Source organism: Folsomia candida, unplaced genomic scaffold, assembly GCF_002217175.1.
Source record: "Folsomia candida strain VU population unplaced genomic scaffold, ASM221717v1 Fcan01_Sc004, whole genome shotgun sequence".
NCBI lineage: Eukaryota > Metazoa > Arthropoda > Collembola > Entomobryomorpha > Isotomidae > Folsomia > Folsomia candida.
Genome location: NW_019091196.1, coordinates 6343670 through 6366137, shown reverse-complemented (window position 1 = coordinate 6366137; position 22468 = coordinate 6343670). Strand labels below are relative to the sequence as shown.

The 22468-nt window shown below is 41.7% G+C and overlaps 5 protein-coding genes and 1 long non-coding RNA gene across 6 annotated transcripts; all 6 read left to right on the top strand.

Annotated features, from left to right (window-relative positions):
- Positions 1–94: 94 nt before the first annotated feature.
- On the top strand, positions 95–2363 carry LOC110848457 (pyridoxine-5'-phosphate oxidase). Its single transcript, XM_022095681.2, has 7 exons — positions 95–225; positions 542–849; positions 919–1075; positions 1141–1240; positions 1352–1405; positions 1511–1713; positions 1793–2363. The coding sequence occupies exons 2-7, from the start codon at positions 618–620 to the stop codon at positions 1956–1958; spliced, it is 912 nt and encodes a 303-aa protein (XP_021951373.1). The 5' UTR covers positions 95–225; positions 542–617; the 3' UTR covers positions 1959–2363.
- A 1178-nt stretch (positions 2364–3541) lies between these two features.
- On the top strand, positions 3542–4146 carry LOC118432903 (7,8-dihydro-8-oxoguanine triphosphatase-like). The gene is made up of 2 exons (XM_022096735.2): positions 3542–3725; positions 3787–4146. The coding sequence occupies exons 1-2, from the start codon at positions 3565–3567 to the stop codon at positions 4103–4105; spliced, it is 480 nt and encodes a 159-aa protein (XP_021952427.1). The 5' UTR covers positions 3542–3564; the 3' UTR covers positions 4106–4146.
- An 895-nt stretch (positions 4147–5041) lies between these two features.
- On the top strand, positions 5042–7133 carry LOC110849332. Its single transcript, XM_035851002.1, has 5 exons — positions 5042–5051; positions 5172–5454; positions 5514–6109; positions 6173–6744; positions 6804–7133. The coding sequence occupies exons 1-5, from the start codon at positions 5042–5044 to the stop codon at positions 7056–7058; spliced, it is 1716 nt and encodes a 571-aa protein (XP_035706895.1). The 3' UTR covers positions 7059–7133.
- A 331-nt stretch (positions 7134–7464) lies between these two features.
- On the top strand, positions 7465–9963 carry LOC118435477 (cubilin-like). The gene is made up of 6 exons (XM_035851611.1): positions 7465–7827; positions 7896–8279; positions 8345–8574; positions 8709–9200; positions 9528–9648; positions 9714–9963. Exons 1-6 carry the CDS (start codon positions 7511–7513, stop codon positions 9835–9837), a joined length of 1668 nt encoding a protein of 555 aa, XP_035707504.1. The 5' UTR covers positions 7465–7510; the 3' UTR covers positions 9838–9963.
- Positions 9964–15707: 5744 nt separating this feature from the next.
- On the top strand, positions 15708–16178 carry LOC118435203. Its single transcript, XR_004834601.1, has 3 exons — positions 15708–15829; positions 16014–16049; positions 16118–16178. It is a non-coding gene; the product is annotated as an uncharacterized LOC118435203 (long non-coding RNA).
- An 87-nt stretch (positions 16179–16265) lies between these two features.
- LOC110849422 lies at positions 16266–17687 on the top strand. The gene is made up of 3 exons (XM_022096829.2): positions 16266–16639; positions 16703–17057; positions 17123–17687. Exons 1-3 carry the CDS (start codon positions 16372–16374, stop codon positions 17646–17648), a joined length of 1149 nt encoding a protein of 382 aa, XP_021952521.2. The 5' UTR covers positions 16266–16371; the 3' UTR covers positions 17649–17687.
- The last annotated feature ends 4781 nt before the right edge of the window (positions 17688–22468 follow it).

Sequence of the window (22468 nt, the reverse complement as noted above, 5' to 3'; positions counted from 1 at the left end):
AATAATTTTCCGCATAATTATTTTGATTATTTTAGCATGAAAATCCTGAATACAAAATGCCATAAATTTGCATGCAAGCATTTTAGGAAACATTGGGAAACATAGAGATTTCTTATCAGCGGGATTCAAGCTCCAAAAATAGGAAAAAACATTGGCGAAGATGACGATAAGATTTTTCACACGTGCCTCTATCTTATCTTCATAAAGCTTATGTTAATTTAAAAGGTAAGTCTCATAACATTTCTCAAGATAACTACTGCATTTTAACAATTTATAATTACAGTAATCTTGTTCCTGGGTCATTTTGTTTTCAATAATTACGAATTGTGGTTAAATCGGCCTTGCAATTTCAGATACGACCTTTAGTTGTTGTTAAAATTGTTGCCAGTAATTTTAATGGGAAACTAGAATTAATATTTTCTAATTGACAATGTTGCAGAAAAGTTTAGCTCTAATTTCATTCACATATTTATTTATTTTTCAATAAATGAAATATCGCATTTTTCATAGTGCATTTTACTAATTCGCCGTTTCTTTTTAGTTACAAGCAAGCCATATCTAAAACCACCACCGGAAATCCACGGTTTTTGCGGTCATTTCTTTTACTGTCATGAAAAATGCGTCGCCTACTCGCCCACCGTTTCAGTCTTCCACTCGCTACCGCCGCCCTTGGAGTCGGAATCGTGACAGCGTCCTCCTCAATTTTAAATAATCATCCACAAAGACGTCCCATTTTCACTAGTCACTGCGCCCCAAAGATTAACAAACCGGCTGAAGCCATGTCTGAAGAAAACATTCCAGGTCTCTACTCTCAAGATAAGTTGCGCTCAATGTCCATCAACATCACGGGTAGGTCAAAGTTCACGCCAAACCTAGTCACCCTTTGATATCACAAAATAATCTTTCTTGTCAATTCAGGAATGCGAATTCCCTACCACGGGAAGAATGAATCTTTCACGGAAGACCAATTAGTGGCGAGGGAACCGTTCTCACAATTCAATAATTGGTTTGAACGAGCTGCCATAACGGAAGGAATTGAAGAACCGAATGCAATGTGTCTCGCAACAGCGACAAAGTACAAATATCCGTTGAAAATTTAAAGGTCATCAATTATTTATTGGCATTTTTATTTTTTATCAGGGATGGGAAGCCCTCGTGTCGTATGGTGCTTTTGAAAGGGTATGGAATCGATGGGTTCAAATTCTTTACGAATTATTGTTCTCGGAAAGGCAGAGAACTCGTGAGTGTTCTATTATTCTCTTAAAAATTCATAATTTTGTTTGCTTGCGGTTGCAAAATAACAGGAAACAGGGAACTGATTAAATGACAAATGACCTTGATTCTTTCGTAGGAGGAAAACCCATGGGTTTCACTCAACTTTTATTGGGAACCGATGAAGCGATGTGTACGTAAATTATGGATAAACTGATAGAATGAAAACTTTATAGGGGTTTATTTTTGGAAGTGAAATGTCAGATTTTTAAAATTTTAATATCCTTTTTCTGTCCAGATTCGAGTTGAGGGTCGTGTAGAACGCCTGAGTGTTGAAGAGTCTACGGAATATTTTCACTCGCGACCGATAAGTAGTCAGGTGGGGGCAGCGATAAGCCCTCAAAGTCAACCTGTCCCGGGTCGTGAATTTTTACTCGAGAAAGAAAAAGAACTGTTGGCCAATGTTGGGGAGAATAAATGTGTCGACAAGCCGGAAACATGGTAGGTCACAAATTACTTCAAATTAGATAAGCACACTTATCAAGTTTCATATATTATGTATAATATTTATTATTTCCAGGGGCGGTTTTGTCGTGATTCCGGACGTCATTGAATTCTGGCAAGGTCAAACTAATCGGATTCATGACCGAATTCGTTTCCGGAAGCGAGCCCCAGGAGAATGCCCTGATAACGTGCTGGTCCACGAGGGAGAAAATGGATGGGTGTTTGAACGCCTTGCGCCATAAGTCAAAACATAAAGTAAACCAAAGTACCAAAACATGACAATATAAATATCAATCTGAAGTATAGATCTGCATGACTAATTAGTACGTACATAGTTGCCATAATACGTAATAGAGAAAGATCGCATAATCTCAAATCAAGTCTTCCATTCCAAATTTAGTGATATTACAAACCACAAAAACTGAAATGCAATCTCAAAATTAAATTAACTTTTACTTGTGCATATGTAGTAAGTATCATTCATTCGTATTTGTTATATGTCTCGTGCTCAAAATGTTTATCAAAAATCACAAGTTATCACAGAACTTTGTTTTTAAGCCTTGATAATTTTATTATTATTGTGTACCACAAATTAAGTTGATTACGTAAGCTAAACACTAATTAATAAAATCGATTTAAACAATTTATTAAAGAATGTCACGCTTTATTTCAAGCTTCATTAATTCTAACCAACCATCTTATTAATTTTTCTTCAGTACTCTAAATATTTGTCATGAGCTGTTGACTGGAGTATAATTTCCAGGAAAAGTTTATATATACAAACAAAGCTTGTAAATAAACCAAACACGGAAATGGAACGACGAATCATACATACAAGAAAAAACACGTAAAAAATACCACCAAAAATGGCCCACCCAATTTCCGCAAAAATATCGCCGTCTCTCCCTCTCCTCCTCACCATCGTCCCCTTCACCTTCGTCACTTCATCCGATCGTGACGAAATTAACGACATCCAGCACTCCTGGCAGGATGGGGAGAGTGCCTTCACCTACGAACTGGGCGAATGGGAGACAATGATTCTTGACCTCATATCCCGTCAAGTCCCCTCCGTCCCCATCCAAGCGTTCTCCGATGACCCACAACTTTACCAAAAGGTGGATCGTGGCAACAAAATTTCTCTCTATTTTGACCAGCCCCCCGGAGGTCAAGCGGGGTCATCTTCTACCTCCGCCCTCGGAGCGAAGGAAATATATCGGAGGAAAAATGTCGACGCCAAACTGCCCGTGATTGTCCTTCGCAGTGGGGAAGATCACCTCCCATTGTTCGAAAGAAAGAGAACTTTTGTCGTTTTGAGACAAAATCCGGAAACGAATAACACTTACTTTGCGAGCTATGCTTATTTAAGGTGAGTAATTATGAAATAAGGGAGATGTAACAAACCTAAGTAAAAATTAAATCGCATTAAATTGCAACAAGCAAAAATATTATTTTTCGGCGTGAAGTTTCATCACATTTTACTAAATTACTTGCAATGTCTGTTATTAATGGGAAGCAATTAAATTTCGCAAATACCATGCTTGGCTAAAACAAGAAATTGTAAACAAGATGTGTTTATGAAACGAATCCCAGAATACGGAGTTCTCATTAATCAATCTCACTTCCGACTCTTATTTATTATGAAATTAAACTTTTACAGAAATATGTATGCAAATACATACAAGTTCATATGTATAAATCGATCCATTGACCCGTATCATTATTAATCCATTGTCATAAATATATAGGAAATTATCATAGATTAAAACCGATTGATACGTAATTTAAATAGTAAATGGATTTATCTGCTTACACCAAAACACACACCTCAACTTAATTACTTGATTTAAAATGTCCAAAACAATTAAACATTTAACTCTAACTTTCATCATAAATGAAGATAAAGAAGAGATTCTTCTCGGTTTCAAAAAACGAGGACTAGGTCAAGGACTTTGGGATGGATTTGGTGGAAAAGTTGAACAATCAGAAGAAATTGTAGATGCTGCAAAACGGTAAAAAATATACTGCATGAAGACATCAATTAAACATAATTTTGTTTAATTCTATTTACAGTGAAGTTAAAGAAGAATGTGGACTTGACGTAGAACTTGGCAAGCATTTTGCCACCATTGATTATTCCTTTACAAAGAATCCTCTCGAAATTCAGAGATCTTTCGTTTATCGTACGACGATAGCAAAATCTTCCGGAGAAATTCAAGAGACCGAGGAAATGAAGCCACAATGGTGGTCAATGTCTCAACTTCCCTACGACAGGATGTGGGCGGACAGCGAACAATGGTATTCACTCATGTTTAAAGGCACACCCTTCACGGCAGAATATCTATTTGATGATGACAATCACGTCATTAAGGGCAATCTTGTGTTGATTTAGTTAGGCTTAATAAATTGCAAATCTTTAAATCATCAACTTGTTGACGGAATAATATGAAAACAATTTTTTAGTTATGCCTATATTATGGATTTTTAATGTAAGTTTGAAAAGAATTGTCAACAATATGCATTTGTCGCAACATGTATAGAATGATATAATTCAATAAAATTAAAACTATATGAAAACTGTTTATTCTGAATCATTCGAAAAACACTGTGTGACAGTTTAATTTATTTTATTGCACTACTCAATTACTACTAATCCTAAATCGCTCAGTCACTAATCTGACACTACACACTTCAGCACACTTCAGCCACAAATGAATTAGCTATAAAAATAATTATTCATGACATATAAATCATATGCAATTAACCTTACGTACGTATGTAATGCTAATATTTCTATATGTAGATCCATGGCTAATTCTGACTCTGAGTGCACATGGAATTATGTATTTAATCAGATTTAATGTCGAAAGCCAAAGAAATCTAAATTAAAATTAAATAATATTGTAACAAGCCGAAAATTATTTTTCGGCGGTTTTAAGTTTCATCGCATTTTACTAAATTTCTTGCTATTTTATGAATGGTAAGCATTTGAATTCTCAAATACACGTACTACGCAAAAACCATAAATTGTACTAAAATAAAACCGTAACCAACCGTAAATGCAAAACAAGGATTTCGTCCATAAATCTGACTTGGTTTGATATTAAGCCAGCAAATATTGTTCTACTTACTGACTTTATGATCTTACATCCTTCTTAAACCGTAAAAATGTACTTAACACTTATACATATTCTTTACCTGACTGGGCCAAAGGTCACTTTGACATAAAATTAGCCTATATATTCTTCCAGATTCTGGACGGACAAGCGGTCCAACTGCATTGAAACTTATCTCAACGAAAAAATCTGTATCGAGTGGGACTCGTGGGATGGGGATCGGTCCGAGGTCAAATCAGGTCACAGATTTAATTTCACACATTATGCTTCATAATTACCTTTCTACTTACATAAACGAAAACTAAATCATAATTACATCAATTATCTATGTCCATTTATTAGGTCACAAATTTTTCGGTTGGACAGACTGCGCTTCTTCCTTCCTCTTCTCGTGCACTTCACAAAATTCATCGTCCTCGCAAAAACCTTCGACAAACGACTCTGTGACTTTAGTAGATCGTGGATACCGTAACCAAACTCAAACTTACCGCGATACCGCGGTCACTTATAAACCAGCCGCTAATCTTCAAATTGACGACTCCATCGATGTTTTTTTCGACTTGGAGACTGGTCAAGGCGAAGCTCGCTATGTTCGACAGACAATTCGACATTCGAGCATTTTTAGGTAAAGTTTTCAAAAATTTGCTTTTTTTAAAAATCATTTTCTACCTCAATACCTCTTAGAAAACCGTCCCAACTAACGACCGGAAGTGTGCTGGGGTCATCAAGTCCTACCCCGCAGGGAAGGTCACTCATTGCATCCGAGCAACAAAATATAACCAAAAGCATAACCTCCCTCAAGGCCAAGATGACCCAGAGGTCACGCGAAGATAGGAAAAATAAAGAACTCCTCCACGCCAAGTTGACCTCAAGGATGGAATGGTTTCGCAACAAAGCTGAATTGAACAACTTACTCCGAAAATATGCCAAAGAATTTGGCTACGATAGGATTGATGCCGTCAAAGCGAAGTCATACGACTGGAAAAGGTTTAAAATGTTTAAAAATGTTTCCACTATTTTGACCCAGGATGGAATGGGGTCAGAATACGTGGGAAATAATGAGGTCATTGCCAACAAGATGAAGGAGGTCAAGGACGAGGTCAGCTTCCTCCTGGGGGCGGATACGGCTCGAATAACGGCATCCCCAGATGACGAAGTGGTCGCATCTACGGCCGCGTTTAATCGTGCCCTCGGCTCAATTATGATTTCCGGTGGGGGCGGAATGCGGGGGCGTGCCTTGGATGAGACAGATGATAAGGTCACCTCCACAATAGCAAAGAGTAGGTATACCAAATTTAGTCATCTTATCATGATAAGTAGCTTATCTTTATCTTTCCGTTCAGGCATCCTCTTTAGCTCCACCGACACATTTCAATCGCCGGGTTGGAAACTTCAGCATGTTGACTCTTCTCAATTTAAGCCTAATGTGACCCTTGGTTTGGAAAAGGATGTAATTTTCTACGGGATGGGATCCTGTCCTAACGTTAATGTGACCTCAAATGACCCCGTGACCTTTTACCTCACCCTCTTCCGAACAAACTGTCTCCCCGAGGCGAAACAATACTTGGAACATCTCATTGAAGAAAAATATGTTCAAGTTGTTGTCCAACAGAATCTCACCTTATTTGCATTTTCAAACGATAGCGAAGGCAGTTTCGCCCTCCTCCAAGAAAAGAAGAGATTGCGAAGTGAAGAGGTTCGCCGGTTGGGCGCAGCCTTAGAGTTGGTCGCGTTCAGCGAAACGTATGTGAACCTGGCGAAAAAAGGGGAGGGGAAATCTTGGGGAGGAAGAAATGTATCGCGAAGTGTGTCAACCATTCGCCAATTTTTCATTAGATACGTCACATTAGCGAGGTCAAAGGGTGATGAACATTTCCTCAAGTTGGTCCGAAATTTGGTCGTCACGTTGAAAGGGGTATATGCAAAAAATTAGCATATTTTGTGCGAAATAATAATTTTTGGTATTCTCCTCAGGTGATGACGAAGCTGATCCAAGACGAGGAAATGTTCTTGGCACAATGTGTCCCCACAAAGGACGCTTGTCGCACCGAGTTGAGTCTCAACTCTGCCGACCAATTCGAAATCCATGCCATTTCTCAATTTCTCATCAGAGGTTTGGCCCCCGTTGAGCGAAATTTTGGAGGTGACGACGGTGTCGAAGTCGCATTTCGAAAATTTGTCGACCTCAATAAAGCCGCGCTACGGGAATCGGTAGCATTTTATCAATAAGTGAAATTTACGAAGTTTTCATGTAGGTATAAAAAAATCACTCTCAAAATAAAATTATGTATCAAAATACTTCAAACTGTGGTAAAAAAAAGTAATACTCAATTCTACACTTTATTTATCAGTACATCATCTATCAAAATTGACACTTTTTTGCACAACGCTTAATAAATTATAAATATATCTGCAAATAACAAGTTGTCAATTATTATCGATTAACATTGATTGATTAATATTAATTGAATCTCTTTATAATTACATTGTATCAAATTATCGATAATTACGGCACGAGGTGGACTTTGGATAAGATCACCTCATCAAAATTACCCCGTTAAATCAAGGTTTTCTCTCATTTTGATCTCATATATATATGAATCTTCCCACTTGATGAAGGTATGTATGCAAATTAAATGAATAATTAACATACTAATAAACTAACAATTAAATCCCCCAAAATGAAATTCATCCCATTATTTCTTATCTCAGCCCTGCTCGCAGTGCAGGTGGCGTCTTTGTCCCCAAATCATGACAAGAAATTGGCCCCACTCGACACCTGCGGGGGCACGGTGGAGGCGGACAGTGGGACAATCTCGTACTCCTTCACTACCCCGGGGGAAACGTGCATTTGGACGGTCCACCTCAAAGAAAAGACGCGTTTCCGATACTACTTTACGACTTTTGACGTTCCTGGACGCGACACAAACTGCACTGGCGCGTCGCTCGGGATCTACTCGTTGAACAATATTTTCTCCGAAAGTTTTCAGGGATTAGAGTGAGTTAACTAATAATTAACTAAATGACAATTAACTAAATATTTTAATTAACTATGTAAATATGTAGCTTTTGCAACGAAAAGAACTATTCGCCCTCCTACTTCTACGAGGATGGTCACACTCTCGCCATTGTTTTGCGAACGGACGAATACGCTACTTCCGGTCGAATTGGTGTTTCCTGGTTAGGCCAACAAACCCCGACAAATCCACCCAGCCACGGGTCCAGTTTTACCACGACATCCAGCGGCCTTGTCCAATACCCGGTGGGGGAGGAGTACCCCCCAAATTCGGTCAACACCTGGGTCGTGCAGCCATCCTTGTTGAGCACGGAGGCCACCTTGACCCTAGAAAATATTGATATTGAAGGGTGTCAGTTTGCCGATAGGTGTTTATGCGATGCCCTCATCGTGTATGGGGTCACGGCGAGGGGGGAACTGCAGGCTGAGGCGAAGTAAGTAAATACTTGTAATAAAATGTCACGTTTGAGATGATAACCTTTGACCTTTGAATTTTAAGATTTTGTGGTGACACGACTTCTGGGGAGGTCACTCTCACCCAGTCCAATAAGTTCATCGCTGTCTTTTTCACGGATTTTTTGGACGATCCAGGCCGTGGGTTTGGTTTCCAGTTGGTGTGGAGGTCAGGAGCTCAAGCGACCACGCCGATTACGACGACAACCCTGAGAACGACTACCACTGTGACAACGACGGAAAGGACCACAACCCCAGAACCAGATCAGATCATTGGTAATAAGAAAATTTGCATAAATTCGCGAAAATTCTTCAGGAATTAAAAAAAATTCCTTGCAAATTATCAAATTCGCCACATAAATTCCCAAAATTTCCGAGATCTCCATAATAAACTACATGTTTTTCTTTAGCGACCGAATGTGGTGGGACTATCGACGCAAATCATGGAAAAATTCTGTACAAGCCGGACGAATCTTATGGTAATTCGGAACGTTGCGCGTGGATCATTCGTAGCCCAACGCATCACAAAGCTCTGTATCTGTCCAAGATTCGCAGCGGTTTCGAACTGGGGGCCGACTATTTGGGAGTTTACGGCTTTGACAAGCTCGAGTCCACCTCGGTCACCATTGGCAAGTCGACGAACGATCCAGAAACGAGATACATTTATCAAGGTTCCGTCGCTGTGGTGGTTTTCACTTCGGATGCGGCAAATACGGGGACCGGGTTCGAACTTGATTTCCGTTTTAATGGCACGATCGACACTGGCGTGAGGGTTTTCAATGACTACTTTTCGCCCAATGTGGAGGGTTCGGTACGGGTGGGAGGACCAAACCCGGACGATTATTATGATAACTACAGTTTCTCGGTTTTCGTAATGTCGAGGAATAATACGTATTATTCAGGTAATTTGGACTTAAAACATTGAAACGTTTTGACGGTTTTTGTGAAATTGAATAATTTTCAAAATTTTTGCACAAAAACTAGTTGATAGGATTTTGTAATTGTTGTATTCTACAGTGTTCTATCAGATCGTTCATTTGCAAATATTGGCAGGTCACCTCTCTAAATTTGGGAAACATATTTTATTTTAAATCTTTATAAAAATTAAGTCGGTCCTACAAAAGTCAATTTTAGTCAGTAAATTTCTTTATTCGTAGCCTATTTTGGAGCACATCAACGGCTTATTCATTCGTGCAAGATCTTTATGCACATTTTTATTATATTTTCAGATATCGGATGGACTGCGAGTCTACACATTTACAGAATGGAAGACGCCGGTCTGCCTGCCTGTCATTACGATGGCGTCCGCGTATATTCTGTGGCTTTGGATACTTTATCATTCGTCGGCAGGTCGGTTGTAATACACGCAAATAGTAAAGAAAATCATGTTTTTAACCACTTTATAAATTTTACAGATATTGTTCCGACAGCGAAGCCTCATTTGGACCATTCCTCGCCAGAAACTTGTACATTTTCGTATTTGCTTCAGACGGGAGTATCAACCGAGGAGGGTTCGAAATCACCTGGAGATTGAGATAATTTCAGCCTCCGAAGAAAAAAATGCGAAAAATTTGCATTTTTTAATACGAGAAATTTGGAATTTTATTTGTTAAATAATTATCAAGTTTGAATAAAGTACAAAAAATGCCATTGTTTCAATATTCACTTTTGACGATCGTCATTGCATAGAGACTGGTCGATGACCCTTCAGCAGATGCTCTGGAACAACAAATTGTGTTCCTGATTTTCGAAATATATTTCCGAAAAAATCTAAAAAAAATTCACAAATTGTCCGGAAACAATTAGAAATGTGAACAATTAAGTATTTAATTACCGAAAAGCATTGTTCATTTTTGAATCGTTCAACACAAGTTGGAACATTTAAATAGGTCGTGAAAGTGACGAACGATATAACTCAATCAGTAATTTCAAATTAATGACAATGACGTCTTCTCACTCGTGCTAAAAATTCAACCTAAATAAATATAAATTGGCCTTTGTTCCTCAACTGAACAATACCTACAGAAAAATTTTTCTTAAAAATCTCATTACATACCCTTCGTTGGAATTCAACTACAAAATTTTTACAACTTACGTGCGCATACGTCTCTCTTCGTCAAGGTCAAACGGTCACAGCGCAGGAATTCCATCAAGTTTAACTAATCTTAATCAAATTCAGGTAAGGTAAGATATCTATCAACAATTTGCAAGTAAAAAAAATACTGCTAAGTAGTCAACAAACCAGTGACAACATTTGTAATCTCACCAAAAACTGCCAATTTTAACGTATTTTTGAGCAATTTAAATAATCAATTCTGAAAATCTGATTCTGATTCTCAATTCTATTTTCCCCTCGTCGCCGCACCGCGCCCAACAATAGTTGCAATCCATTATTTACTAATTATTACGTATGAATGGGCGTTAATAAATAAACAATTACAATTAATTACACAAGTACGAATAGGCACAGGGAATGCTGACGGAAATGTTTTCTCCTTGAATAAATAAACATCTTTGTTTATTCTTGACCCAGATTGTCCATACGAACAATATCAAAATTATGGCCCCTACTTCCACACGATCAGGGAAGCACCACCCCGTCTGAGCCACGCCCCTAGACGGGCGACGAGATTTTTTTAAATATATAAAATAGTGTACTAACTTTAGTGACGACTCATTTTACAGCCGAGGTGTTATTGACCCTTGACCCCCTCCCAGGCTAAATGGGGGAGTGGACAATTTTGGTCGTCGTCGTCTTGGTCTTCGTGACGGTGACGTCCGCCTTCCCATTTCCGACCGCGGAGGACTTGGATTCGTCGACGGCGGGGGAAAATGTGGTGGTCAAGAAACGACAAGAAGACGACGGCGCGCCCGACCCGCATATTCCGGTTTTGGAACAATTAGGAGCAAAATTAAATACGGATTGGTTTTTGGAGGATGTCATCTTGGCGCAAAAGTTGGATAGGATTAACGATATTTCCAAGGTACGAGAGTTATGTAAAAAATTATGGTGGAAAAATGTATGTAAATATTTATGATTTTGTAAGTATAGTTTGCCCTCATTTTGTGGGGATTAGTTATTCTGTGAATTTTAAGCAATTGGAAAAATCTAGATTTAAAATTGTTTTTTTAATTAAAAAATTCCAGATTGAAAGGATTTTGTATATTTATTTATAAAAAAAAGTTAAATCGAAATAATTAGAGAAATATAGAGAAATTCTGATTTGTTGTGTATTTTTGAAAAATACTTTCTCCTAATCGCGTCATCACTTGCATAATTGCATAATATGCAAGTATGTAAATATTATTACAAGTTTTGATTATCCACGTTTTGCATGAAAGATATTTCCAGAAAGTCACAAACTGGAAAATTTGAAGTTTTTGTGTCCAAGTTAAACGTATTTTTTCCCCAGTACTCTGACCCAGCGGACAACACCACCATCATCTTCGAACGCCAAGTGCTGGACGCCAACAAAAAAATCATTGTCCTCAAAGCGTCCGAGGACAAACGTGGCGTCACCAATTCGACCAATAAACGGACCTACATCGTCCTAGTGCAAGCCCCACCAGTTCCAGAACACAAAAATTCATTCTACTACATGGTCTTTGCATACATTCGGTAGAAAATGTTTTTTTTCTTGTTTTTCTCCTCAGCGAATGTTCAAAAAATTAATAAACCATAATTCTTACTTGTCAGGGACGCTCGTGACTCCGATGAAGCGAGTGACATCCAAACCATCGCCGGCAAAAAGGTCACTGTCGAATGGGACATTTGGGATGATCGGTCCCCCACCACAAACTTCCACCCGGGCTGGCTCAGTTGTTCGTACACGGTAATGTTCGCCTGCCAAATTAATGAAACTGCGATCGAGGCTACTATGGGGAAAGATTTGGCGATAGCGTCCAAAGCTGCGGCAACTACTGCAAAGGTAACATGGCGCCGAATTATAACCAATTATACAAAAGGATGACCTTCATTGACCTCTAAACAGCCCGACAAATCACCCTCATCCAGCACCACACCGGCACCCCCACCATCGACGGAGGTCATTAAAGCGGACGGTGGCGCAGATCCTCAAGCTTATTACGACCTTTACGGTGACTTTGATGTAAAATGGGACGGAAAAAGCGGTCGAAGTCTGTTTGGAGGGTCCTCCCTCTTTGGCGGGACGACTGCCACGACGACAACAAAAAAGGCGGCATCAACCGGGTCGTCATTCTTCACCTCGGCGGGATCATTCTTCTCGGGGTCGAAGAAAGCGAAGAAAGTTACAAAGACGTCAACCACCACGACATCCTCGTCAGGGTGGGGAATTCCAGGGCTGGGAAGTTTGTTCGGCTTGTCGACCCCTGCCGGACCCCCGGCAAAACCCGCCAGTAGTGCAGACGCCGTGTTTGGAACGTATTACAAAGGCTTGACTGGGACTCCAGCCATTTTTTTGCCTGATGGAGGGGTAATTTTTTTACTCTTGCAATATGTTACCAATGTTGTTCAAACTTTTCGAAATTGTGAATATATATTTTACAAAATTTTCAGTTTTTTAATAAAAATGTAAAGATAAATATATATGTATATATTCTAATTTATTAGGACTCGCTTGCCACCCTGTTCGTCCCAGACAAGGAAACTTACACCATTCATGGGACCTACGTCCCTGGGCAGATTGGTTATCCGGACTCCTTCACGCCTGATAACCCAGCTCAAACCGCGAATGTGTTCTCCGTTGTTGGGACCATCATTCCCGACGGGATGACAATGGCCTCTATCACTGGAGGAATTCACGGCTCACTCACGGCAGACAGTAAATAAGTAGAGAGAAATTTATTCTTAAATAGAATTAAATTTCCTAATTTCTTTCCAATTTCGTGCAGGTTTCAAACCTGAAAGCCAAGGAACTGGAATGTGGTTCAATCCGGACGGGCCTGAAGCCAAGGGAGTCTGGACCCCGTACAAAAAACCTTCAAATGCTACGTCGAAACCAAAAGTTACCGCATCCGGAGAAGCGATCATGTAAATTTCTCCAAAATTCATACATATTCTCCGTCAATATCGGTTTATGGTGTCCGGTAATTTGCACACCATGATTTATCTGCCAGGCGCTTATCTTCGCACGGTACAGATAAGCGAATGCAGACTATACCGCCACACACCACGATTTAATTTCCATTTCTTTCTTGTCAACATGATATGCAAAAATTAAAATATTAAATCGTGATGGTACGGACGGTACGGTCCTCACTCGCTTATCCACTCCCTAGTAGCTTAATACGAGTGGTCGTGGATAAGTCAAATTAACCTGGATGAAGAATATATCTCAATATTCATTAAATCCTACCGCATTAAAAAAATACTGTTAAAAGCATCGTAACAAATCTTGTCGTGCCTAAATTTAGATACGGAGTCGAATTCCCCGGAGTTGCTGGCTCTTCCGACATTTTTATCCCGGACGGTCAAGGAATTCCAGGCTTTTTCGTTCCCAACGACCCTGCCCACCCTGAAATAAAAGTTATGCCGCATGGATCCTTCGTCGCCACAAAACCTGCCGGACACGGCTCATTCTTCCCCGATAATATGAAAGAGGTCGCCACCGTGAACCAAGTCCGCGGGGCGTTCATGCCGGACGGGATGAATTTAACCGGTGCAATTGCCGGGCTTATTACCAAAGAAGGAAATTCATTCGTATTCGTCGTGGACATTCCTGGAATTGATTATTCGTATGTGAAAAGCAACGCGTCCGCCGCCATGTGGACACCATTTTTGAAACCGGGCGAGTGGGAACCACTCCCCCCGCCGGCGCCTGCCGCAGCACCCGCCGCTCCGGCAGAAAGTCCCGCTAAAAAGAAAACCAATGCAGGATTTATGTTCGGTATAAAATCTCCGTCAATCGGATCGCTCGAGATTTTCGTCCCAGACGACTTTCCCGTCGAAGGACAGATGATTCCAGAAGACGCGGAGAAGTACAAACCCATGTCGGGCTGGTTGCATGGCGTGGGAAAAACACCGGAAAAGGTGGCGGAACAAATTCTAAATTTAAAAATTGTTACTGACTTTTTTAACAACCGAATTTCTTGTGGTGTTATAAAAGCTCACCTTCAAGTTGAAGGATGCCTCACAAATCGCCACAATTACGGGTAGCATGCTCGCCATGTACGTCCCAGATGGGATCGCGTCACCAAACGGAATAATGGGAATGCTCAGCGTGGAAGGGGGGAATAAGGAAAATGCGACTTATGTTCCAGAACCTGCGGGGAAAGGGTACTGGTACATTAAAGGGAAGCCAGAAAATCTTAATGTTTGGACCCCCTTTACCCCACCCGTTCTACCCCCGCAGCCCACCCTGGTGGATAAAATGGCGACGCAACCATTCCAAGAGGTAAATGGGAGGATAAGTGAGACGCGAATAATTTAATTAGTGGTAATCTTGTATGTAAATTATGCATATGTAAATGATAGGGCTTCTACGTCCCCGCCCTGGCCGGGGCTGATCCCGTCTTCGTCCCAGAAGAGGGCGCGGTCGGTTGTTTCGTCCCCGACGATACCGCCGTTCCAAAATCTTGTGGAACCTATTACCCTGAAAAACCTGGAATTCCAGCCGAATTCGTGGAAGATACTCCCACTCTGAAAGACGCCTCTCCAGGACATTTCGTTCCCAAATTGGTCTCTGGAAGCGATGCGGGATCAAAATTCCATGCTTCCTTCGTAGTCCCGGGGCTACCAGGAGAACCGCCAACCTTCAAACTTGACACTGTACCCTACAAGGGTTGGGGTCAGCCGGAAGTTCAAGTTCAAAAAGAGCCGAAACGTACCTCCGCCGCCGCCTTAGCCAATTCCACCGCGGCGAATAAAACCTGGGAGGCGAAACATCCTTCGAATATCGCGATTTCCGTGGGTGGCGGGTTTTCCGGCTTCCCGACAAACAATCACGGCATGGAGGCCTTGGTAGAGCCGAATCATCCCATTTTTAAGGAATTCCTCCAGTACAAAGCGAGACAGGATAAATCCATCGACACGAATGAGCGCGTCCTCACGGTTAATTCGAGAGATCAAATTCCTTCCCCGCCAAGAAATGGGACAACGTATGTCGTCCTAGACGAGTATCGCGACTATGTGAATGAACGCTACATGCTGAAAACGACACATATTAAGACGCTCGATTTTGAAGAAAAGTTGGAAATTGCTATTCCAAAAGCTGCCGAAAAGTATGTCAAGAAGAAGAAGAAGGTCAATATTAAGCTGGATGTAATGTCAAACGCGAATGCGGGGGCTAATGCAGGTTAAACCGTTAATTTGATCCTCCAGTTATGATTATATTTCTAATTATGCTATATATTTCTCCAGGTGCGGGAGGTGGCGGGACGGCAGGTGGACAAGGGTCTGGTGGTGTTAAGGGTACAAAGGGAGGGAAAGATTGTAAAGCTGGTTGGTCTTCGACCGCGTCTGCAGTTGCGAAGGCGGAAAATGGATCATCTTCTCAAGCCCAAGCGAACGCCATTAATGGAGGCGACGCCCATGCAATGTCACTCTCGAAAGGTTAAATTAATGTATTTTGGAAAGGTGTTTTTTTCAGAAAAAATAACATTTTTTCTGCTCCCGCGCCTCCAAATCGATTTACTTTTTGGAAAAATTCCCCCCCAAAAAAAACACTCTTCCGCTAAATTATCGGGGCTTATCTCTAAATCTGAACTTCTGTAATTTGTATTCTTTTAACTTACAGACGGAGGCAACGCTACTTCCGGAGCGAATGTGAAAGGTGGGAAATTACATAATTGGAAAATCCTATAATTTCGCCCCGGAAAATTAATTTAATTTTCAATCTAGACGGCGGAAAGGCCAACGCCCTCTCATCGGCCGCCAATGGGGCACAAACCGATGCTGAAGCCAACGCTCTAGGTTAAATTTCAGAGATATTTAACCTCATCATATTTTAAATTTCTAGAAATTATATTTTACGACCAGATGGCGGAAATGCAAACGCTCTGGCTCGAAAAAGCAAGGAAAATTCGACCGGAACAGCCATTTCAAATGCTAAAGGAGGAGGAGTTAAAAACGATACTGAATGTGACGGAGGCGGGATGCCGGACGAGATTGAAGTTGATTCGCACGCTGCTGCAACCGCGCTGAGCGGTGGGGCTGGCGGCGCAGGAGGCAACACGGTCAATTCTGTGGCGAATACAAACGTGAAAATCGACATGGCCGGACTAGCAGCCAAAGTTATGGAAATGCAGGCGAAATTAGGCGACGACGACGACGATCAAGAGCAAGACGTTCATATCCAGATCAATGCCAATGCTGGAGCAGAAAGTGCAGGAGGTTCGGGAAGAGGGTTTGGTGGATTTGATGGTACGATTTATTTTATTAATTTGATAAAGTACCAATTTTTCACCCTTATTTTACTTGATTTAGATCCCGAAACGCAAACGGAAAAAATGAAACGCGTCTCTAAACTCGGTAAAGCCCTGTTTCAAGCCGGCATTCGGATGCAGGTCGGATGGAAAACGGAACTCCGCAAGATTGCAGGAAACGTCATACTCGAATTCGAACGGGAAATTTTTTACGGTTTGGGAAATTGTCCATTTTCTCACATCGATTTCCCCGGGGAGAAAAATCCCGAGGCTATAATTGACTTTTACATCAAAGTTCTACGTCTCGATTGTAACGACAAGGTCAAACCAAGAATTATGAGGCTATTTAACGAAGGATTTCTCAAATTTGACGATGACATGACCCATCTCGTCATCCCGGCAGGAAATGAAATCATGTAGGAATTTTAACTCAAGGAAATTTTCTAAGGCCCCTAATTTTATAATATTTTATTTTTTTTAGAAAACGTGTCAAAATAACCGACTCTGAACTTCGCCTTCTCTCCGCCGCTTTTGAATTCTCCACTTTTACCTCCACCTATCACGACCATGTTCTCGGCACGGCGGAAAAATCTGTCGCGATTTACGAAGCCCCCGACGTCGGGATGCCCGCGGCCTCCCGCAGTGTCCGCTTCTTTATCGAGATGGCGCTCAACTTTGTCACGTCCGCGCGAACATCTGCCCCCCACCATTACGTCCGCCTGACGAGAAACTTACTCACCACGTTGCGAACCGTCATGTTCAAAACGTACCAGGACGGCGTGCTCGTCGCGGGTGTGGCGGGATGCGAAAAGGACGCCGAGATGAATCACCACGACCAAGTCCAGCTCATGGGCATCCTTCAATTCCTCGTCCATGGCACCGCAAACTTTGAACAGGGGAAAGATTCAGAACTGCGGAAAACCTTTAAACAATTCCTCACCCTCAACCGAGCCACGTTGGAGAGCAGGGTGAAAGATTATGATAAGCAGGCACCAAAACAGACGTGATAAGTCTAAAAATAGTTAGGGAAGCAAAAAAAAATAATAATTCAGTATTTATTATTGAGAGTTTACAAATAAAAAAATTCTAACTTTTTTGAAATATAAACGAACGCTGACTTATTTTTGCCCATAAGGAAAAATGGAAATCCATTATTTTCAAGAACAATAGGCACTTAAAAAATAATTGTCATCTTTGCTGAAGGAATGGCGGCCTTGTCCCGAAACAACGTGTCGTTCATTCATTCACTACCTCACAATGTTCCAGCGGATATTGTATTGTCCACAATTTTGTGACGTAATAAAAAAAATTTGCATAATGCAAATGTCCTGATGGTAAAGAGAGTGCCTAAAAAGTGCGGGGCACGCTAGTCATCGTGAGATAACAATGTGGTCAACGGTGGTACCGCTACTTCTTAGTTTATTAGTTAGTGACCCTATGGCACAATTAGGGGCGGGAAATTTGAATTATTACGTCCGCCGGAAGCGAGATAATCCTGGTGACATAAATGAATTCGTTAAAGAAGAGGTGGGCAAATTGAGTGATGATTCCTTCGATGGAGATGTCCTCCTATTACAGCGGTTAGTTTTCATTTTTTGGGCAAAATTATGAATTTTATTCCAATATTTGATTATAAATTATTAGAATCGACACCGTCGCGCACGTGTCGAATTACTTTCTCGCAACTGACAACAGTTCACTCATATTCGAACGACACGTAAATGATCGTGACCCTATGGCACAATTAGGGGCGGGAAATTTGAATTATTACGTCCGCCGGAAGCGAGATAATCCTGGTGACATAAATGAATTCGTTAAAGAAGAGGTGGGCAAATTGAGTGATGATTCCTTCGATGGAGATGTCCTCCTATTACAGCGGTTAGTTTTCATTTTTTGGGCAAAATTATGAATTTTATTCCAATATTTGATTATAAATTATTAGAATCGACACCGTCGCGCACGTGTCGAATTACTTTCTCGCAACTGACAACAGTTCACTCATATTCGAACGACACGTAAATGATCGTGACCCTATGGCACAATTAGGGGCGGGAAATTTGAATTATTACGTCCGCCGGAAGCGAGATAATCCTGGTGACATAAATGAATTCGTTAAAGAAGAGGTGGGCAAATTGAGTGATGATTCCTTCGATGGAGATGTCCTCCTATTACAGCGGTTAGTTTTCATTTTTTGGGCAAAATTATGAATTTTATTCCAATATTTGATTATAAATTATTAGAATCGACACCGTCGCGCACGTGTCGAATTACTTTCTCGCAACTGACAACAGTTCACTCATATTCGAACGACACGTAAATGATCGTGGGACCGATGTCATCGTACTTTCCGCCGAAGAAGATAAACTTATCGTTAGTGGGGCTATGAAAAGGAGATACGTCGTATTACGCGAGTATCAGGGTGGACCGTTGTATCACGTGGTGTACGCTTATTTAAGGTACGCTACGAACATTTCCCACGGAAATCCCAGTTCAAACTCGTCCGAAATTCCCCCGGTTCTCTAATTATTTGCATATTTACCTCTCAGAGACTTTAACCCTGTATACGATCGTGGTGCCCCGACAACCGAGGACGCCAATTCTGGAGGTCGATACGTCATCGAGTGGGACGCTTGGGATTACCGAGGCCCCGGCCAAGAGCGCTTTGTTACGTACGGATTCACAAATTGCGGACCTTCCGCGATCGTTCCGTGCGGTTATAATCCCATCTTTTCGCCCGACTCTGACCTGAAGCCGTCCGGGGTTAAGGAACGCTGGGTCCCTACGTCAGAAACAGCGAGAAAAAATCCGGCGGGGAAAAATAACCTGGTTAGAATTCGAGGTGAAGATGGATACGATATTGGCGATACTTACGATTTTTATTCCGATCTTGAGGTGATATTGAATTAATTAAGTAATTAATTATCATTTCTAAATTAGTTAATTAATAAACTCCAAATTTGTCAGCCTCAATCCAGCCGAGATCAAGGTACAAAGCACCCTCTGCCGCCTAAACAGAAACATCAAGTTCTACTAGACCAAGACACTAAATACACAAATGTTGACCAAAATTTCAAAAATCGTCCAAAAATTGTGGACAATTCGGAACCCAGTCAAGATTCTGAGGGGAGTAAAAATCCCCCCGATACAGAATCTCGCCCAGCACCCGTCCCCCTTTGGGCTGGTGGTCCGTCCGGATACTTCTATGAGAGCGCGTCAACAGCGGCAGTTTCGTCAAGGTGGAAATTTAATAAATTTATTTAAACGATTTATCAAGCAATTTGTAGTGTTTCTTCTTGCGTGTGTGCACATTTCTTGCACTGCAAAGCAAAAAATACGAGGTACAAGAAACTTCAAGAAATATGCGCCATCTAGCGACGCGCCCTATGATTTATAGCGGCGGGGCGTAGTTTCTAGCGCCTTGCATTTCTTGCAGACCAAAATAGCTGCAAGAAACCACTTTCTTGAGGTTATTTGTTGCAAAACTTGAACCCGATTTAATGATAATTTGTGCCTCCCGTCGTTCCCAGTTTGTCCAGCACCTCCACCCTGAGCGGATCCCCTTCTGGCCCCTGGATTTCTTCCCGTCAATCCAAAGGTGACTCTGTGGGGCACGCGTCTGGTCAAAAACTTGAAGTCTGGACTTCTCCCGACGGTTCGGGAGCGGTGAGAAGGTCTGGCGTAGAAGCGTCGGAGATCGGACGTGAAACCGGTGCGGGATTGACGTGGCAAGATAAATCTTCCGGATTGAGGGCTGTATCGTTCCAAAACGTGGAAAAGAACAGGGTTGAGAATCGGACAGAGGGCGGTGGTCGCTGGGGCCCTCGGGTCAAGCGAAGCGTCACTATTCGCGAGCAAGAAGACGATGAACATGAAGAAGAAGGGTCAAAAATCAGGTGGGAGAAATGGTAGAAAAAAGAGAATATTCAAATTTTTGAAGTTTTTAGGATTTTTCGAAATTTTGTCTCAATTTATCAACAGATATGGGTCTCGTTCTTCTAAAATGCTTGAAACGTCGAGGAAGGACAAGGATCAAATTTTAAGCGACGCCATGGGGTTAATGTCCTTCACCTCGGGTGGCGATGATTTAGACGACGACGACGAGGCTGACATTGCTATGCGGGAATCCGCTCGACGAGAAAAGACGAAATATCGAGAAAGCAGCAGTAAAAGTAGGATCCGGGAGGATGACGAATATCTTCGGGATCGAGAATATCGTAGAGATCGGGACAGGAAAAGAACTGAATGGGACAGAGACCGAGATGACGCTAAAAGGGGCAGCAAATCTGATAAATTATACCAAGATCGGGACAAGAGTTATCGTTCGAATAAAGACCGTGACTCCATCTACCGTGGACGAGATCGGGATGACGACAGACTAATCAAGGAGCGGGATCAGGCCAGACTGACAGGGACGGGACAGGACAAAGATTCTTTATATGTCTACAGTCGGGACAAAGAAACTCAGATTTATGACCGGGAAACTGATAAAGTATCACTGGAAAGGGCGGGACGATACAAAATGTCTCAAGACCGAGACAAAGACACAGTCTTGACCGGAAGAGAAACGGAAGTGGTTTTGTTAAAAAATTCCCAGAAAGATGATGCTTTATTGTACAGAGGGAAGGAGACTGAGGCTTCGTACAAAAATCAAGACAGGGAGAAGGTCTTCGTGGATAGAGCGGGCGGTGATAAATTATCCCAAGAACGTGGGAAGGATAGCGCCTACGTCGGGAAAGAACGGGAGGCCGCCTTATATTATGGCGGGAAGGAACCCTCCCTATCCACGGACAAAGATTCACTTTACATCGATCGGAACAGGGGCAGGACATTATTAAAAACACCGACAGGAGAAAAATTGACTCGAGATGGTTCAAAAGATACCATAATTTCAGGGCGAGAACGAGATTCTCTCTCCACCGGCGATTTAGTTTCCTCTACAAAAGAAAAAGACGTTCTATACAGAAACCAGGACAGGGAAAATATCGCTTTAGAAAATCCCGGAGGCGACAGATTGACCCAAGAACGTGAAAAGGATACTGCGTATGTCGGGAAAGAACGGGGCGCCTCGTTATATTATGGAGGGAAGGAACCCTCGCTGTACACCGTTTCAGACAAGGATTCACTCTACATCGATCGCAACAGGGACAGAATAGCTTTAGAAACACCGCAAGGACAAAAATTGACTCGAGAAGGGTCAAAAGATAACATAATTTCTGAAAGAGAACGGGGTTCTCTCTCCATCGGCGATTCTATTTCCTCCGCAAAAGAAAAAGATATCCTTTACAGAAACCAGGAAAGGGAAAATGTCGCTTTAGAAAATCCCGGAGGGATCAAATTGTCCCAAGAGCGTGACAAGGATACTGCCTACGTTGGGAAAGAACGGGACTCTGCCCTATATTATAGAGGCAAGGAACCCACCCTGCACCCCGATTCGGACAAAGATTCAGTCTATATCGATCAGAACAGGGGCCAGATTCCTTTAGGAGAAAAATTGACTCGAGACGGTTCGAAGGATACCATTATTCCAGGGCGAGATAGAGATTCTCTCTCCATCGGCGATCCCATTTCCTCAACAAAAGAAAAAGACGTCCTTTACAGGAACCGGGACAGGGAAAATGTCGCTTTAGAAAATCCCGGAGGCGTCAAATTAACCCAAGAACGGGACAAAACCACTTTGTTACAGGATCGGGAAAAGGATTCTCTAAATATTGACAGAGATTCAACCCTCACCCGGGCCAAGGAGAAGGACACTCTCATAATTGATCAGAACCGAGAAAAAATATCGTTATACGAAAATAATCCCTCCCGGGACAATAAAATACTCTCG

What these genes read in the sequence shown, in the direction of transcription:
- LOC110849422 (XM_022096829.2), top strand. Translation starts at nt 16,372, where the DNA reads ATGCCGGACGAGATTGAAGTTGATTCGCACGCTGCTGCAACCGCGCTG. An exon ending in AGGGTTTGGTGGATTTGATG is followed by an intron (nt 16,640 to 16,702) that starts GTACGATTTATT and finishes TACTTGATTTAG; the next exon opens with ATCCCGAAACGCAAACGGAA. An exon ending in CCGGCAGGAAATGAAATCAT is followed by an intron (nt 17,058 to 17,122) that starts GTAGGAATTTTA and finishes TATTTTTTTTAG; the next exon opens with AAAACGTGTCAAAATAACCG.
- LOC110849332 (XM_035851002.1), top strand. An exon ending in CGACATTCGAGCATTTTTAG is followed by an intron (nt 5,455 to 5,513) that starts GTAAAGTTTTCA and finishes AATACCTCTTAG; the next exon opens with AAAACCGTCCCAACTAACGA. An exon ending in CACCTCCACAATAGCAAAGA is followed by an intron (nt 6,110 to 6,172) that starts GTAGGTATACCA and finishes CTTTCCGTTCAG; the next exon opens with GCATCCTCTTTAGCTCCACC.
- LOC118432903 (XM_022096735.2), top strand. Translation starts at nt 3,565, where the DNA reads ATGTCCAAAACAATTAAACATTTAACTCTAACTTTCATCATAAATGAA. An exon ending in ATTGTAGATGCTGCAAAACG is followed by an intron (nt 3,726 to 3,786) that starts GTAAAAAATATA and finishes TTCTATTTACAG; the next exon opens with TGAAGTTAAAGAAGAATGTG.
- LOC118435477 (XM_035851611.1), top strand. Translation starts at nt 7,511, where the DNA reads ATGAAATTCATCCCATTATTTCTTATCTCAGCCCTGCTCGCAGTGCAG. An exon ending in GAAAGTTTTCAGGGATTAGA is followed by an intron (nt 7,828 to 7,895) that starts GTGAGTTAACTA and finishes GTAAATATGTAG; the next exon opens with CTTTTGCAACGAAAAGAACT. An exon ending in GAACTGCAGGCTGAGGCGAA is followed by an intron (nt 8,280 to 8,344) that starts GTAAGTAAATAC and finishes TTGAATTTTAAG; the next exon opens with ATTTTGTGGTGACACGACTT.
- LOC110848457 (XM_022095681.2), top strand. Translation starts at nt 618, where the DNA reads ATGCGTCGCCTACTCGCCCACCGTTTCAGTCTTCCACTCGCTACCGCC. An exon ending in AATGTCCATCAACATCACGG is followed by an intron (nt 850 to 918) that starts GTAGGTCAAAGT and finishes TTGTCAATTCAG; the next exon opens with GAATGCGAATTCCCTACCAC. An exon ending in GGGAACCGATGAAGCGATGT is followed by an intron (nt 1,406 to 1,510) that starts GTACGTAAATTA and finishes TTTTCTGTCCAG; the next exon opens with ATTCGAGTTGAGGGTCGTGT.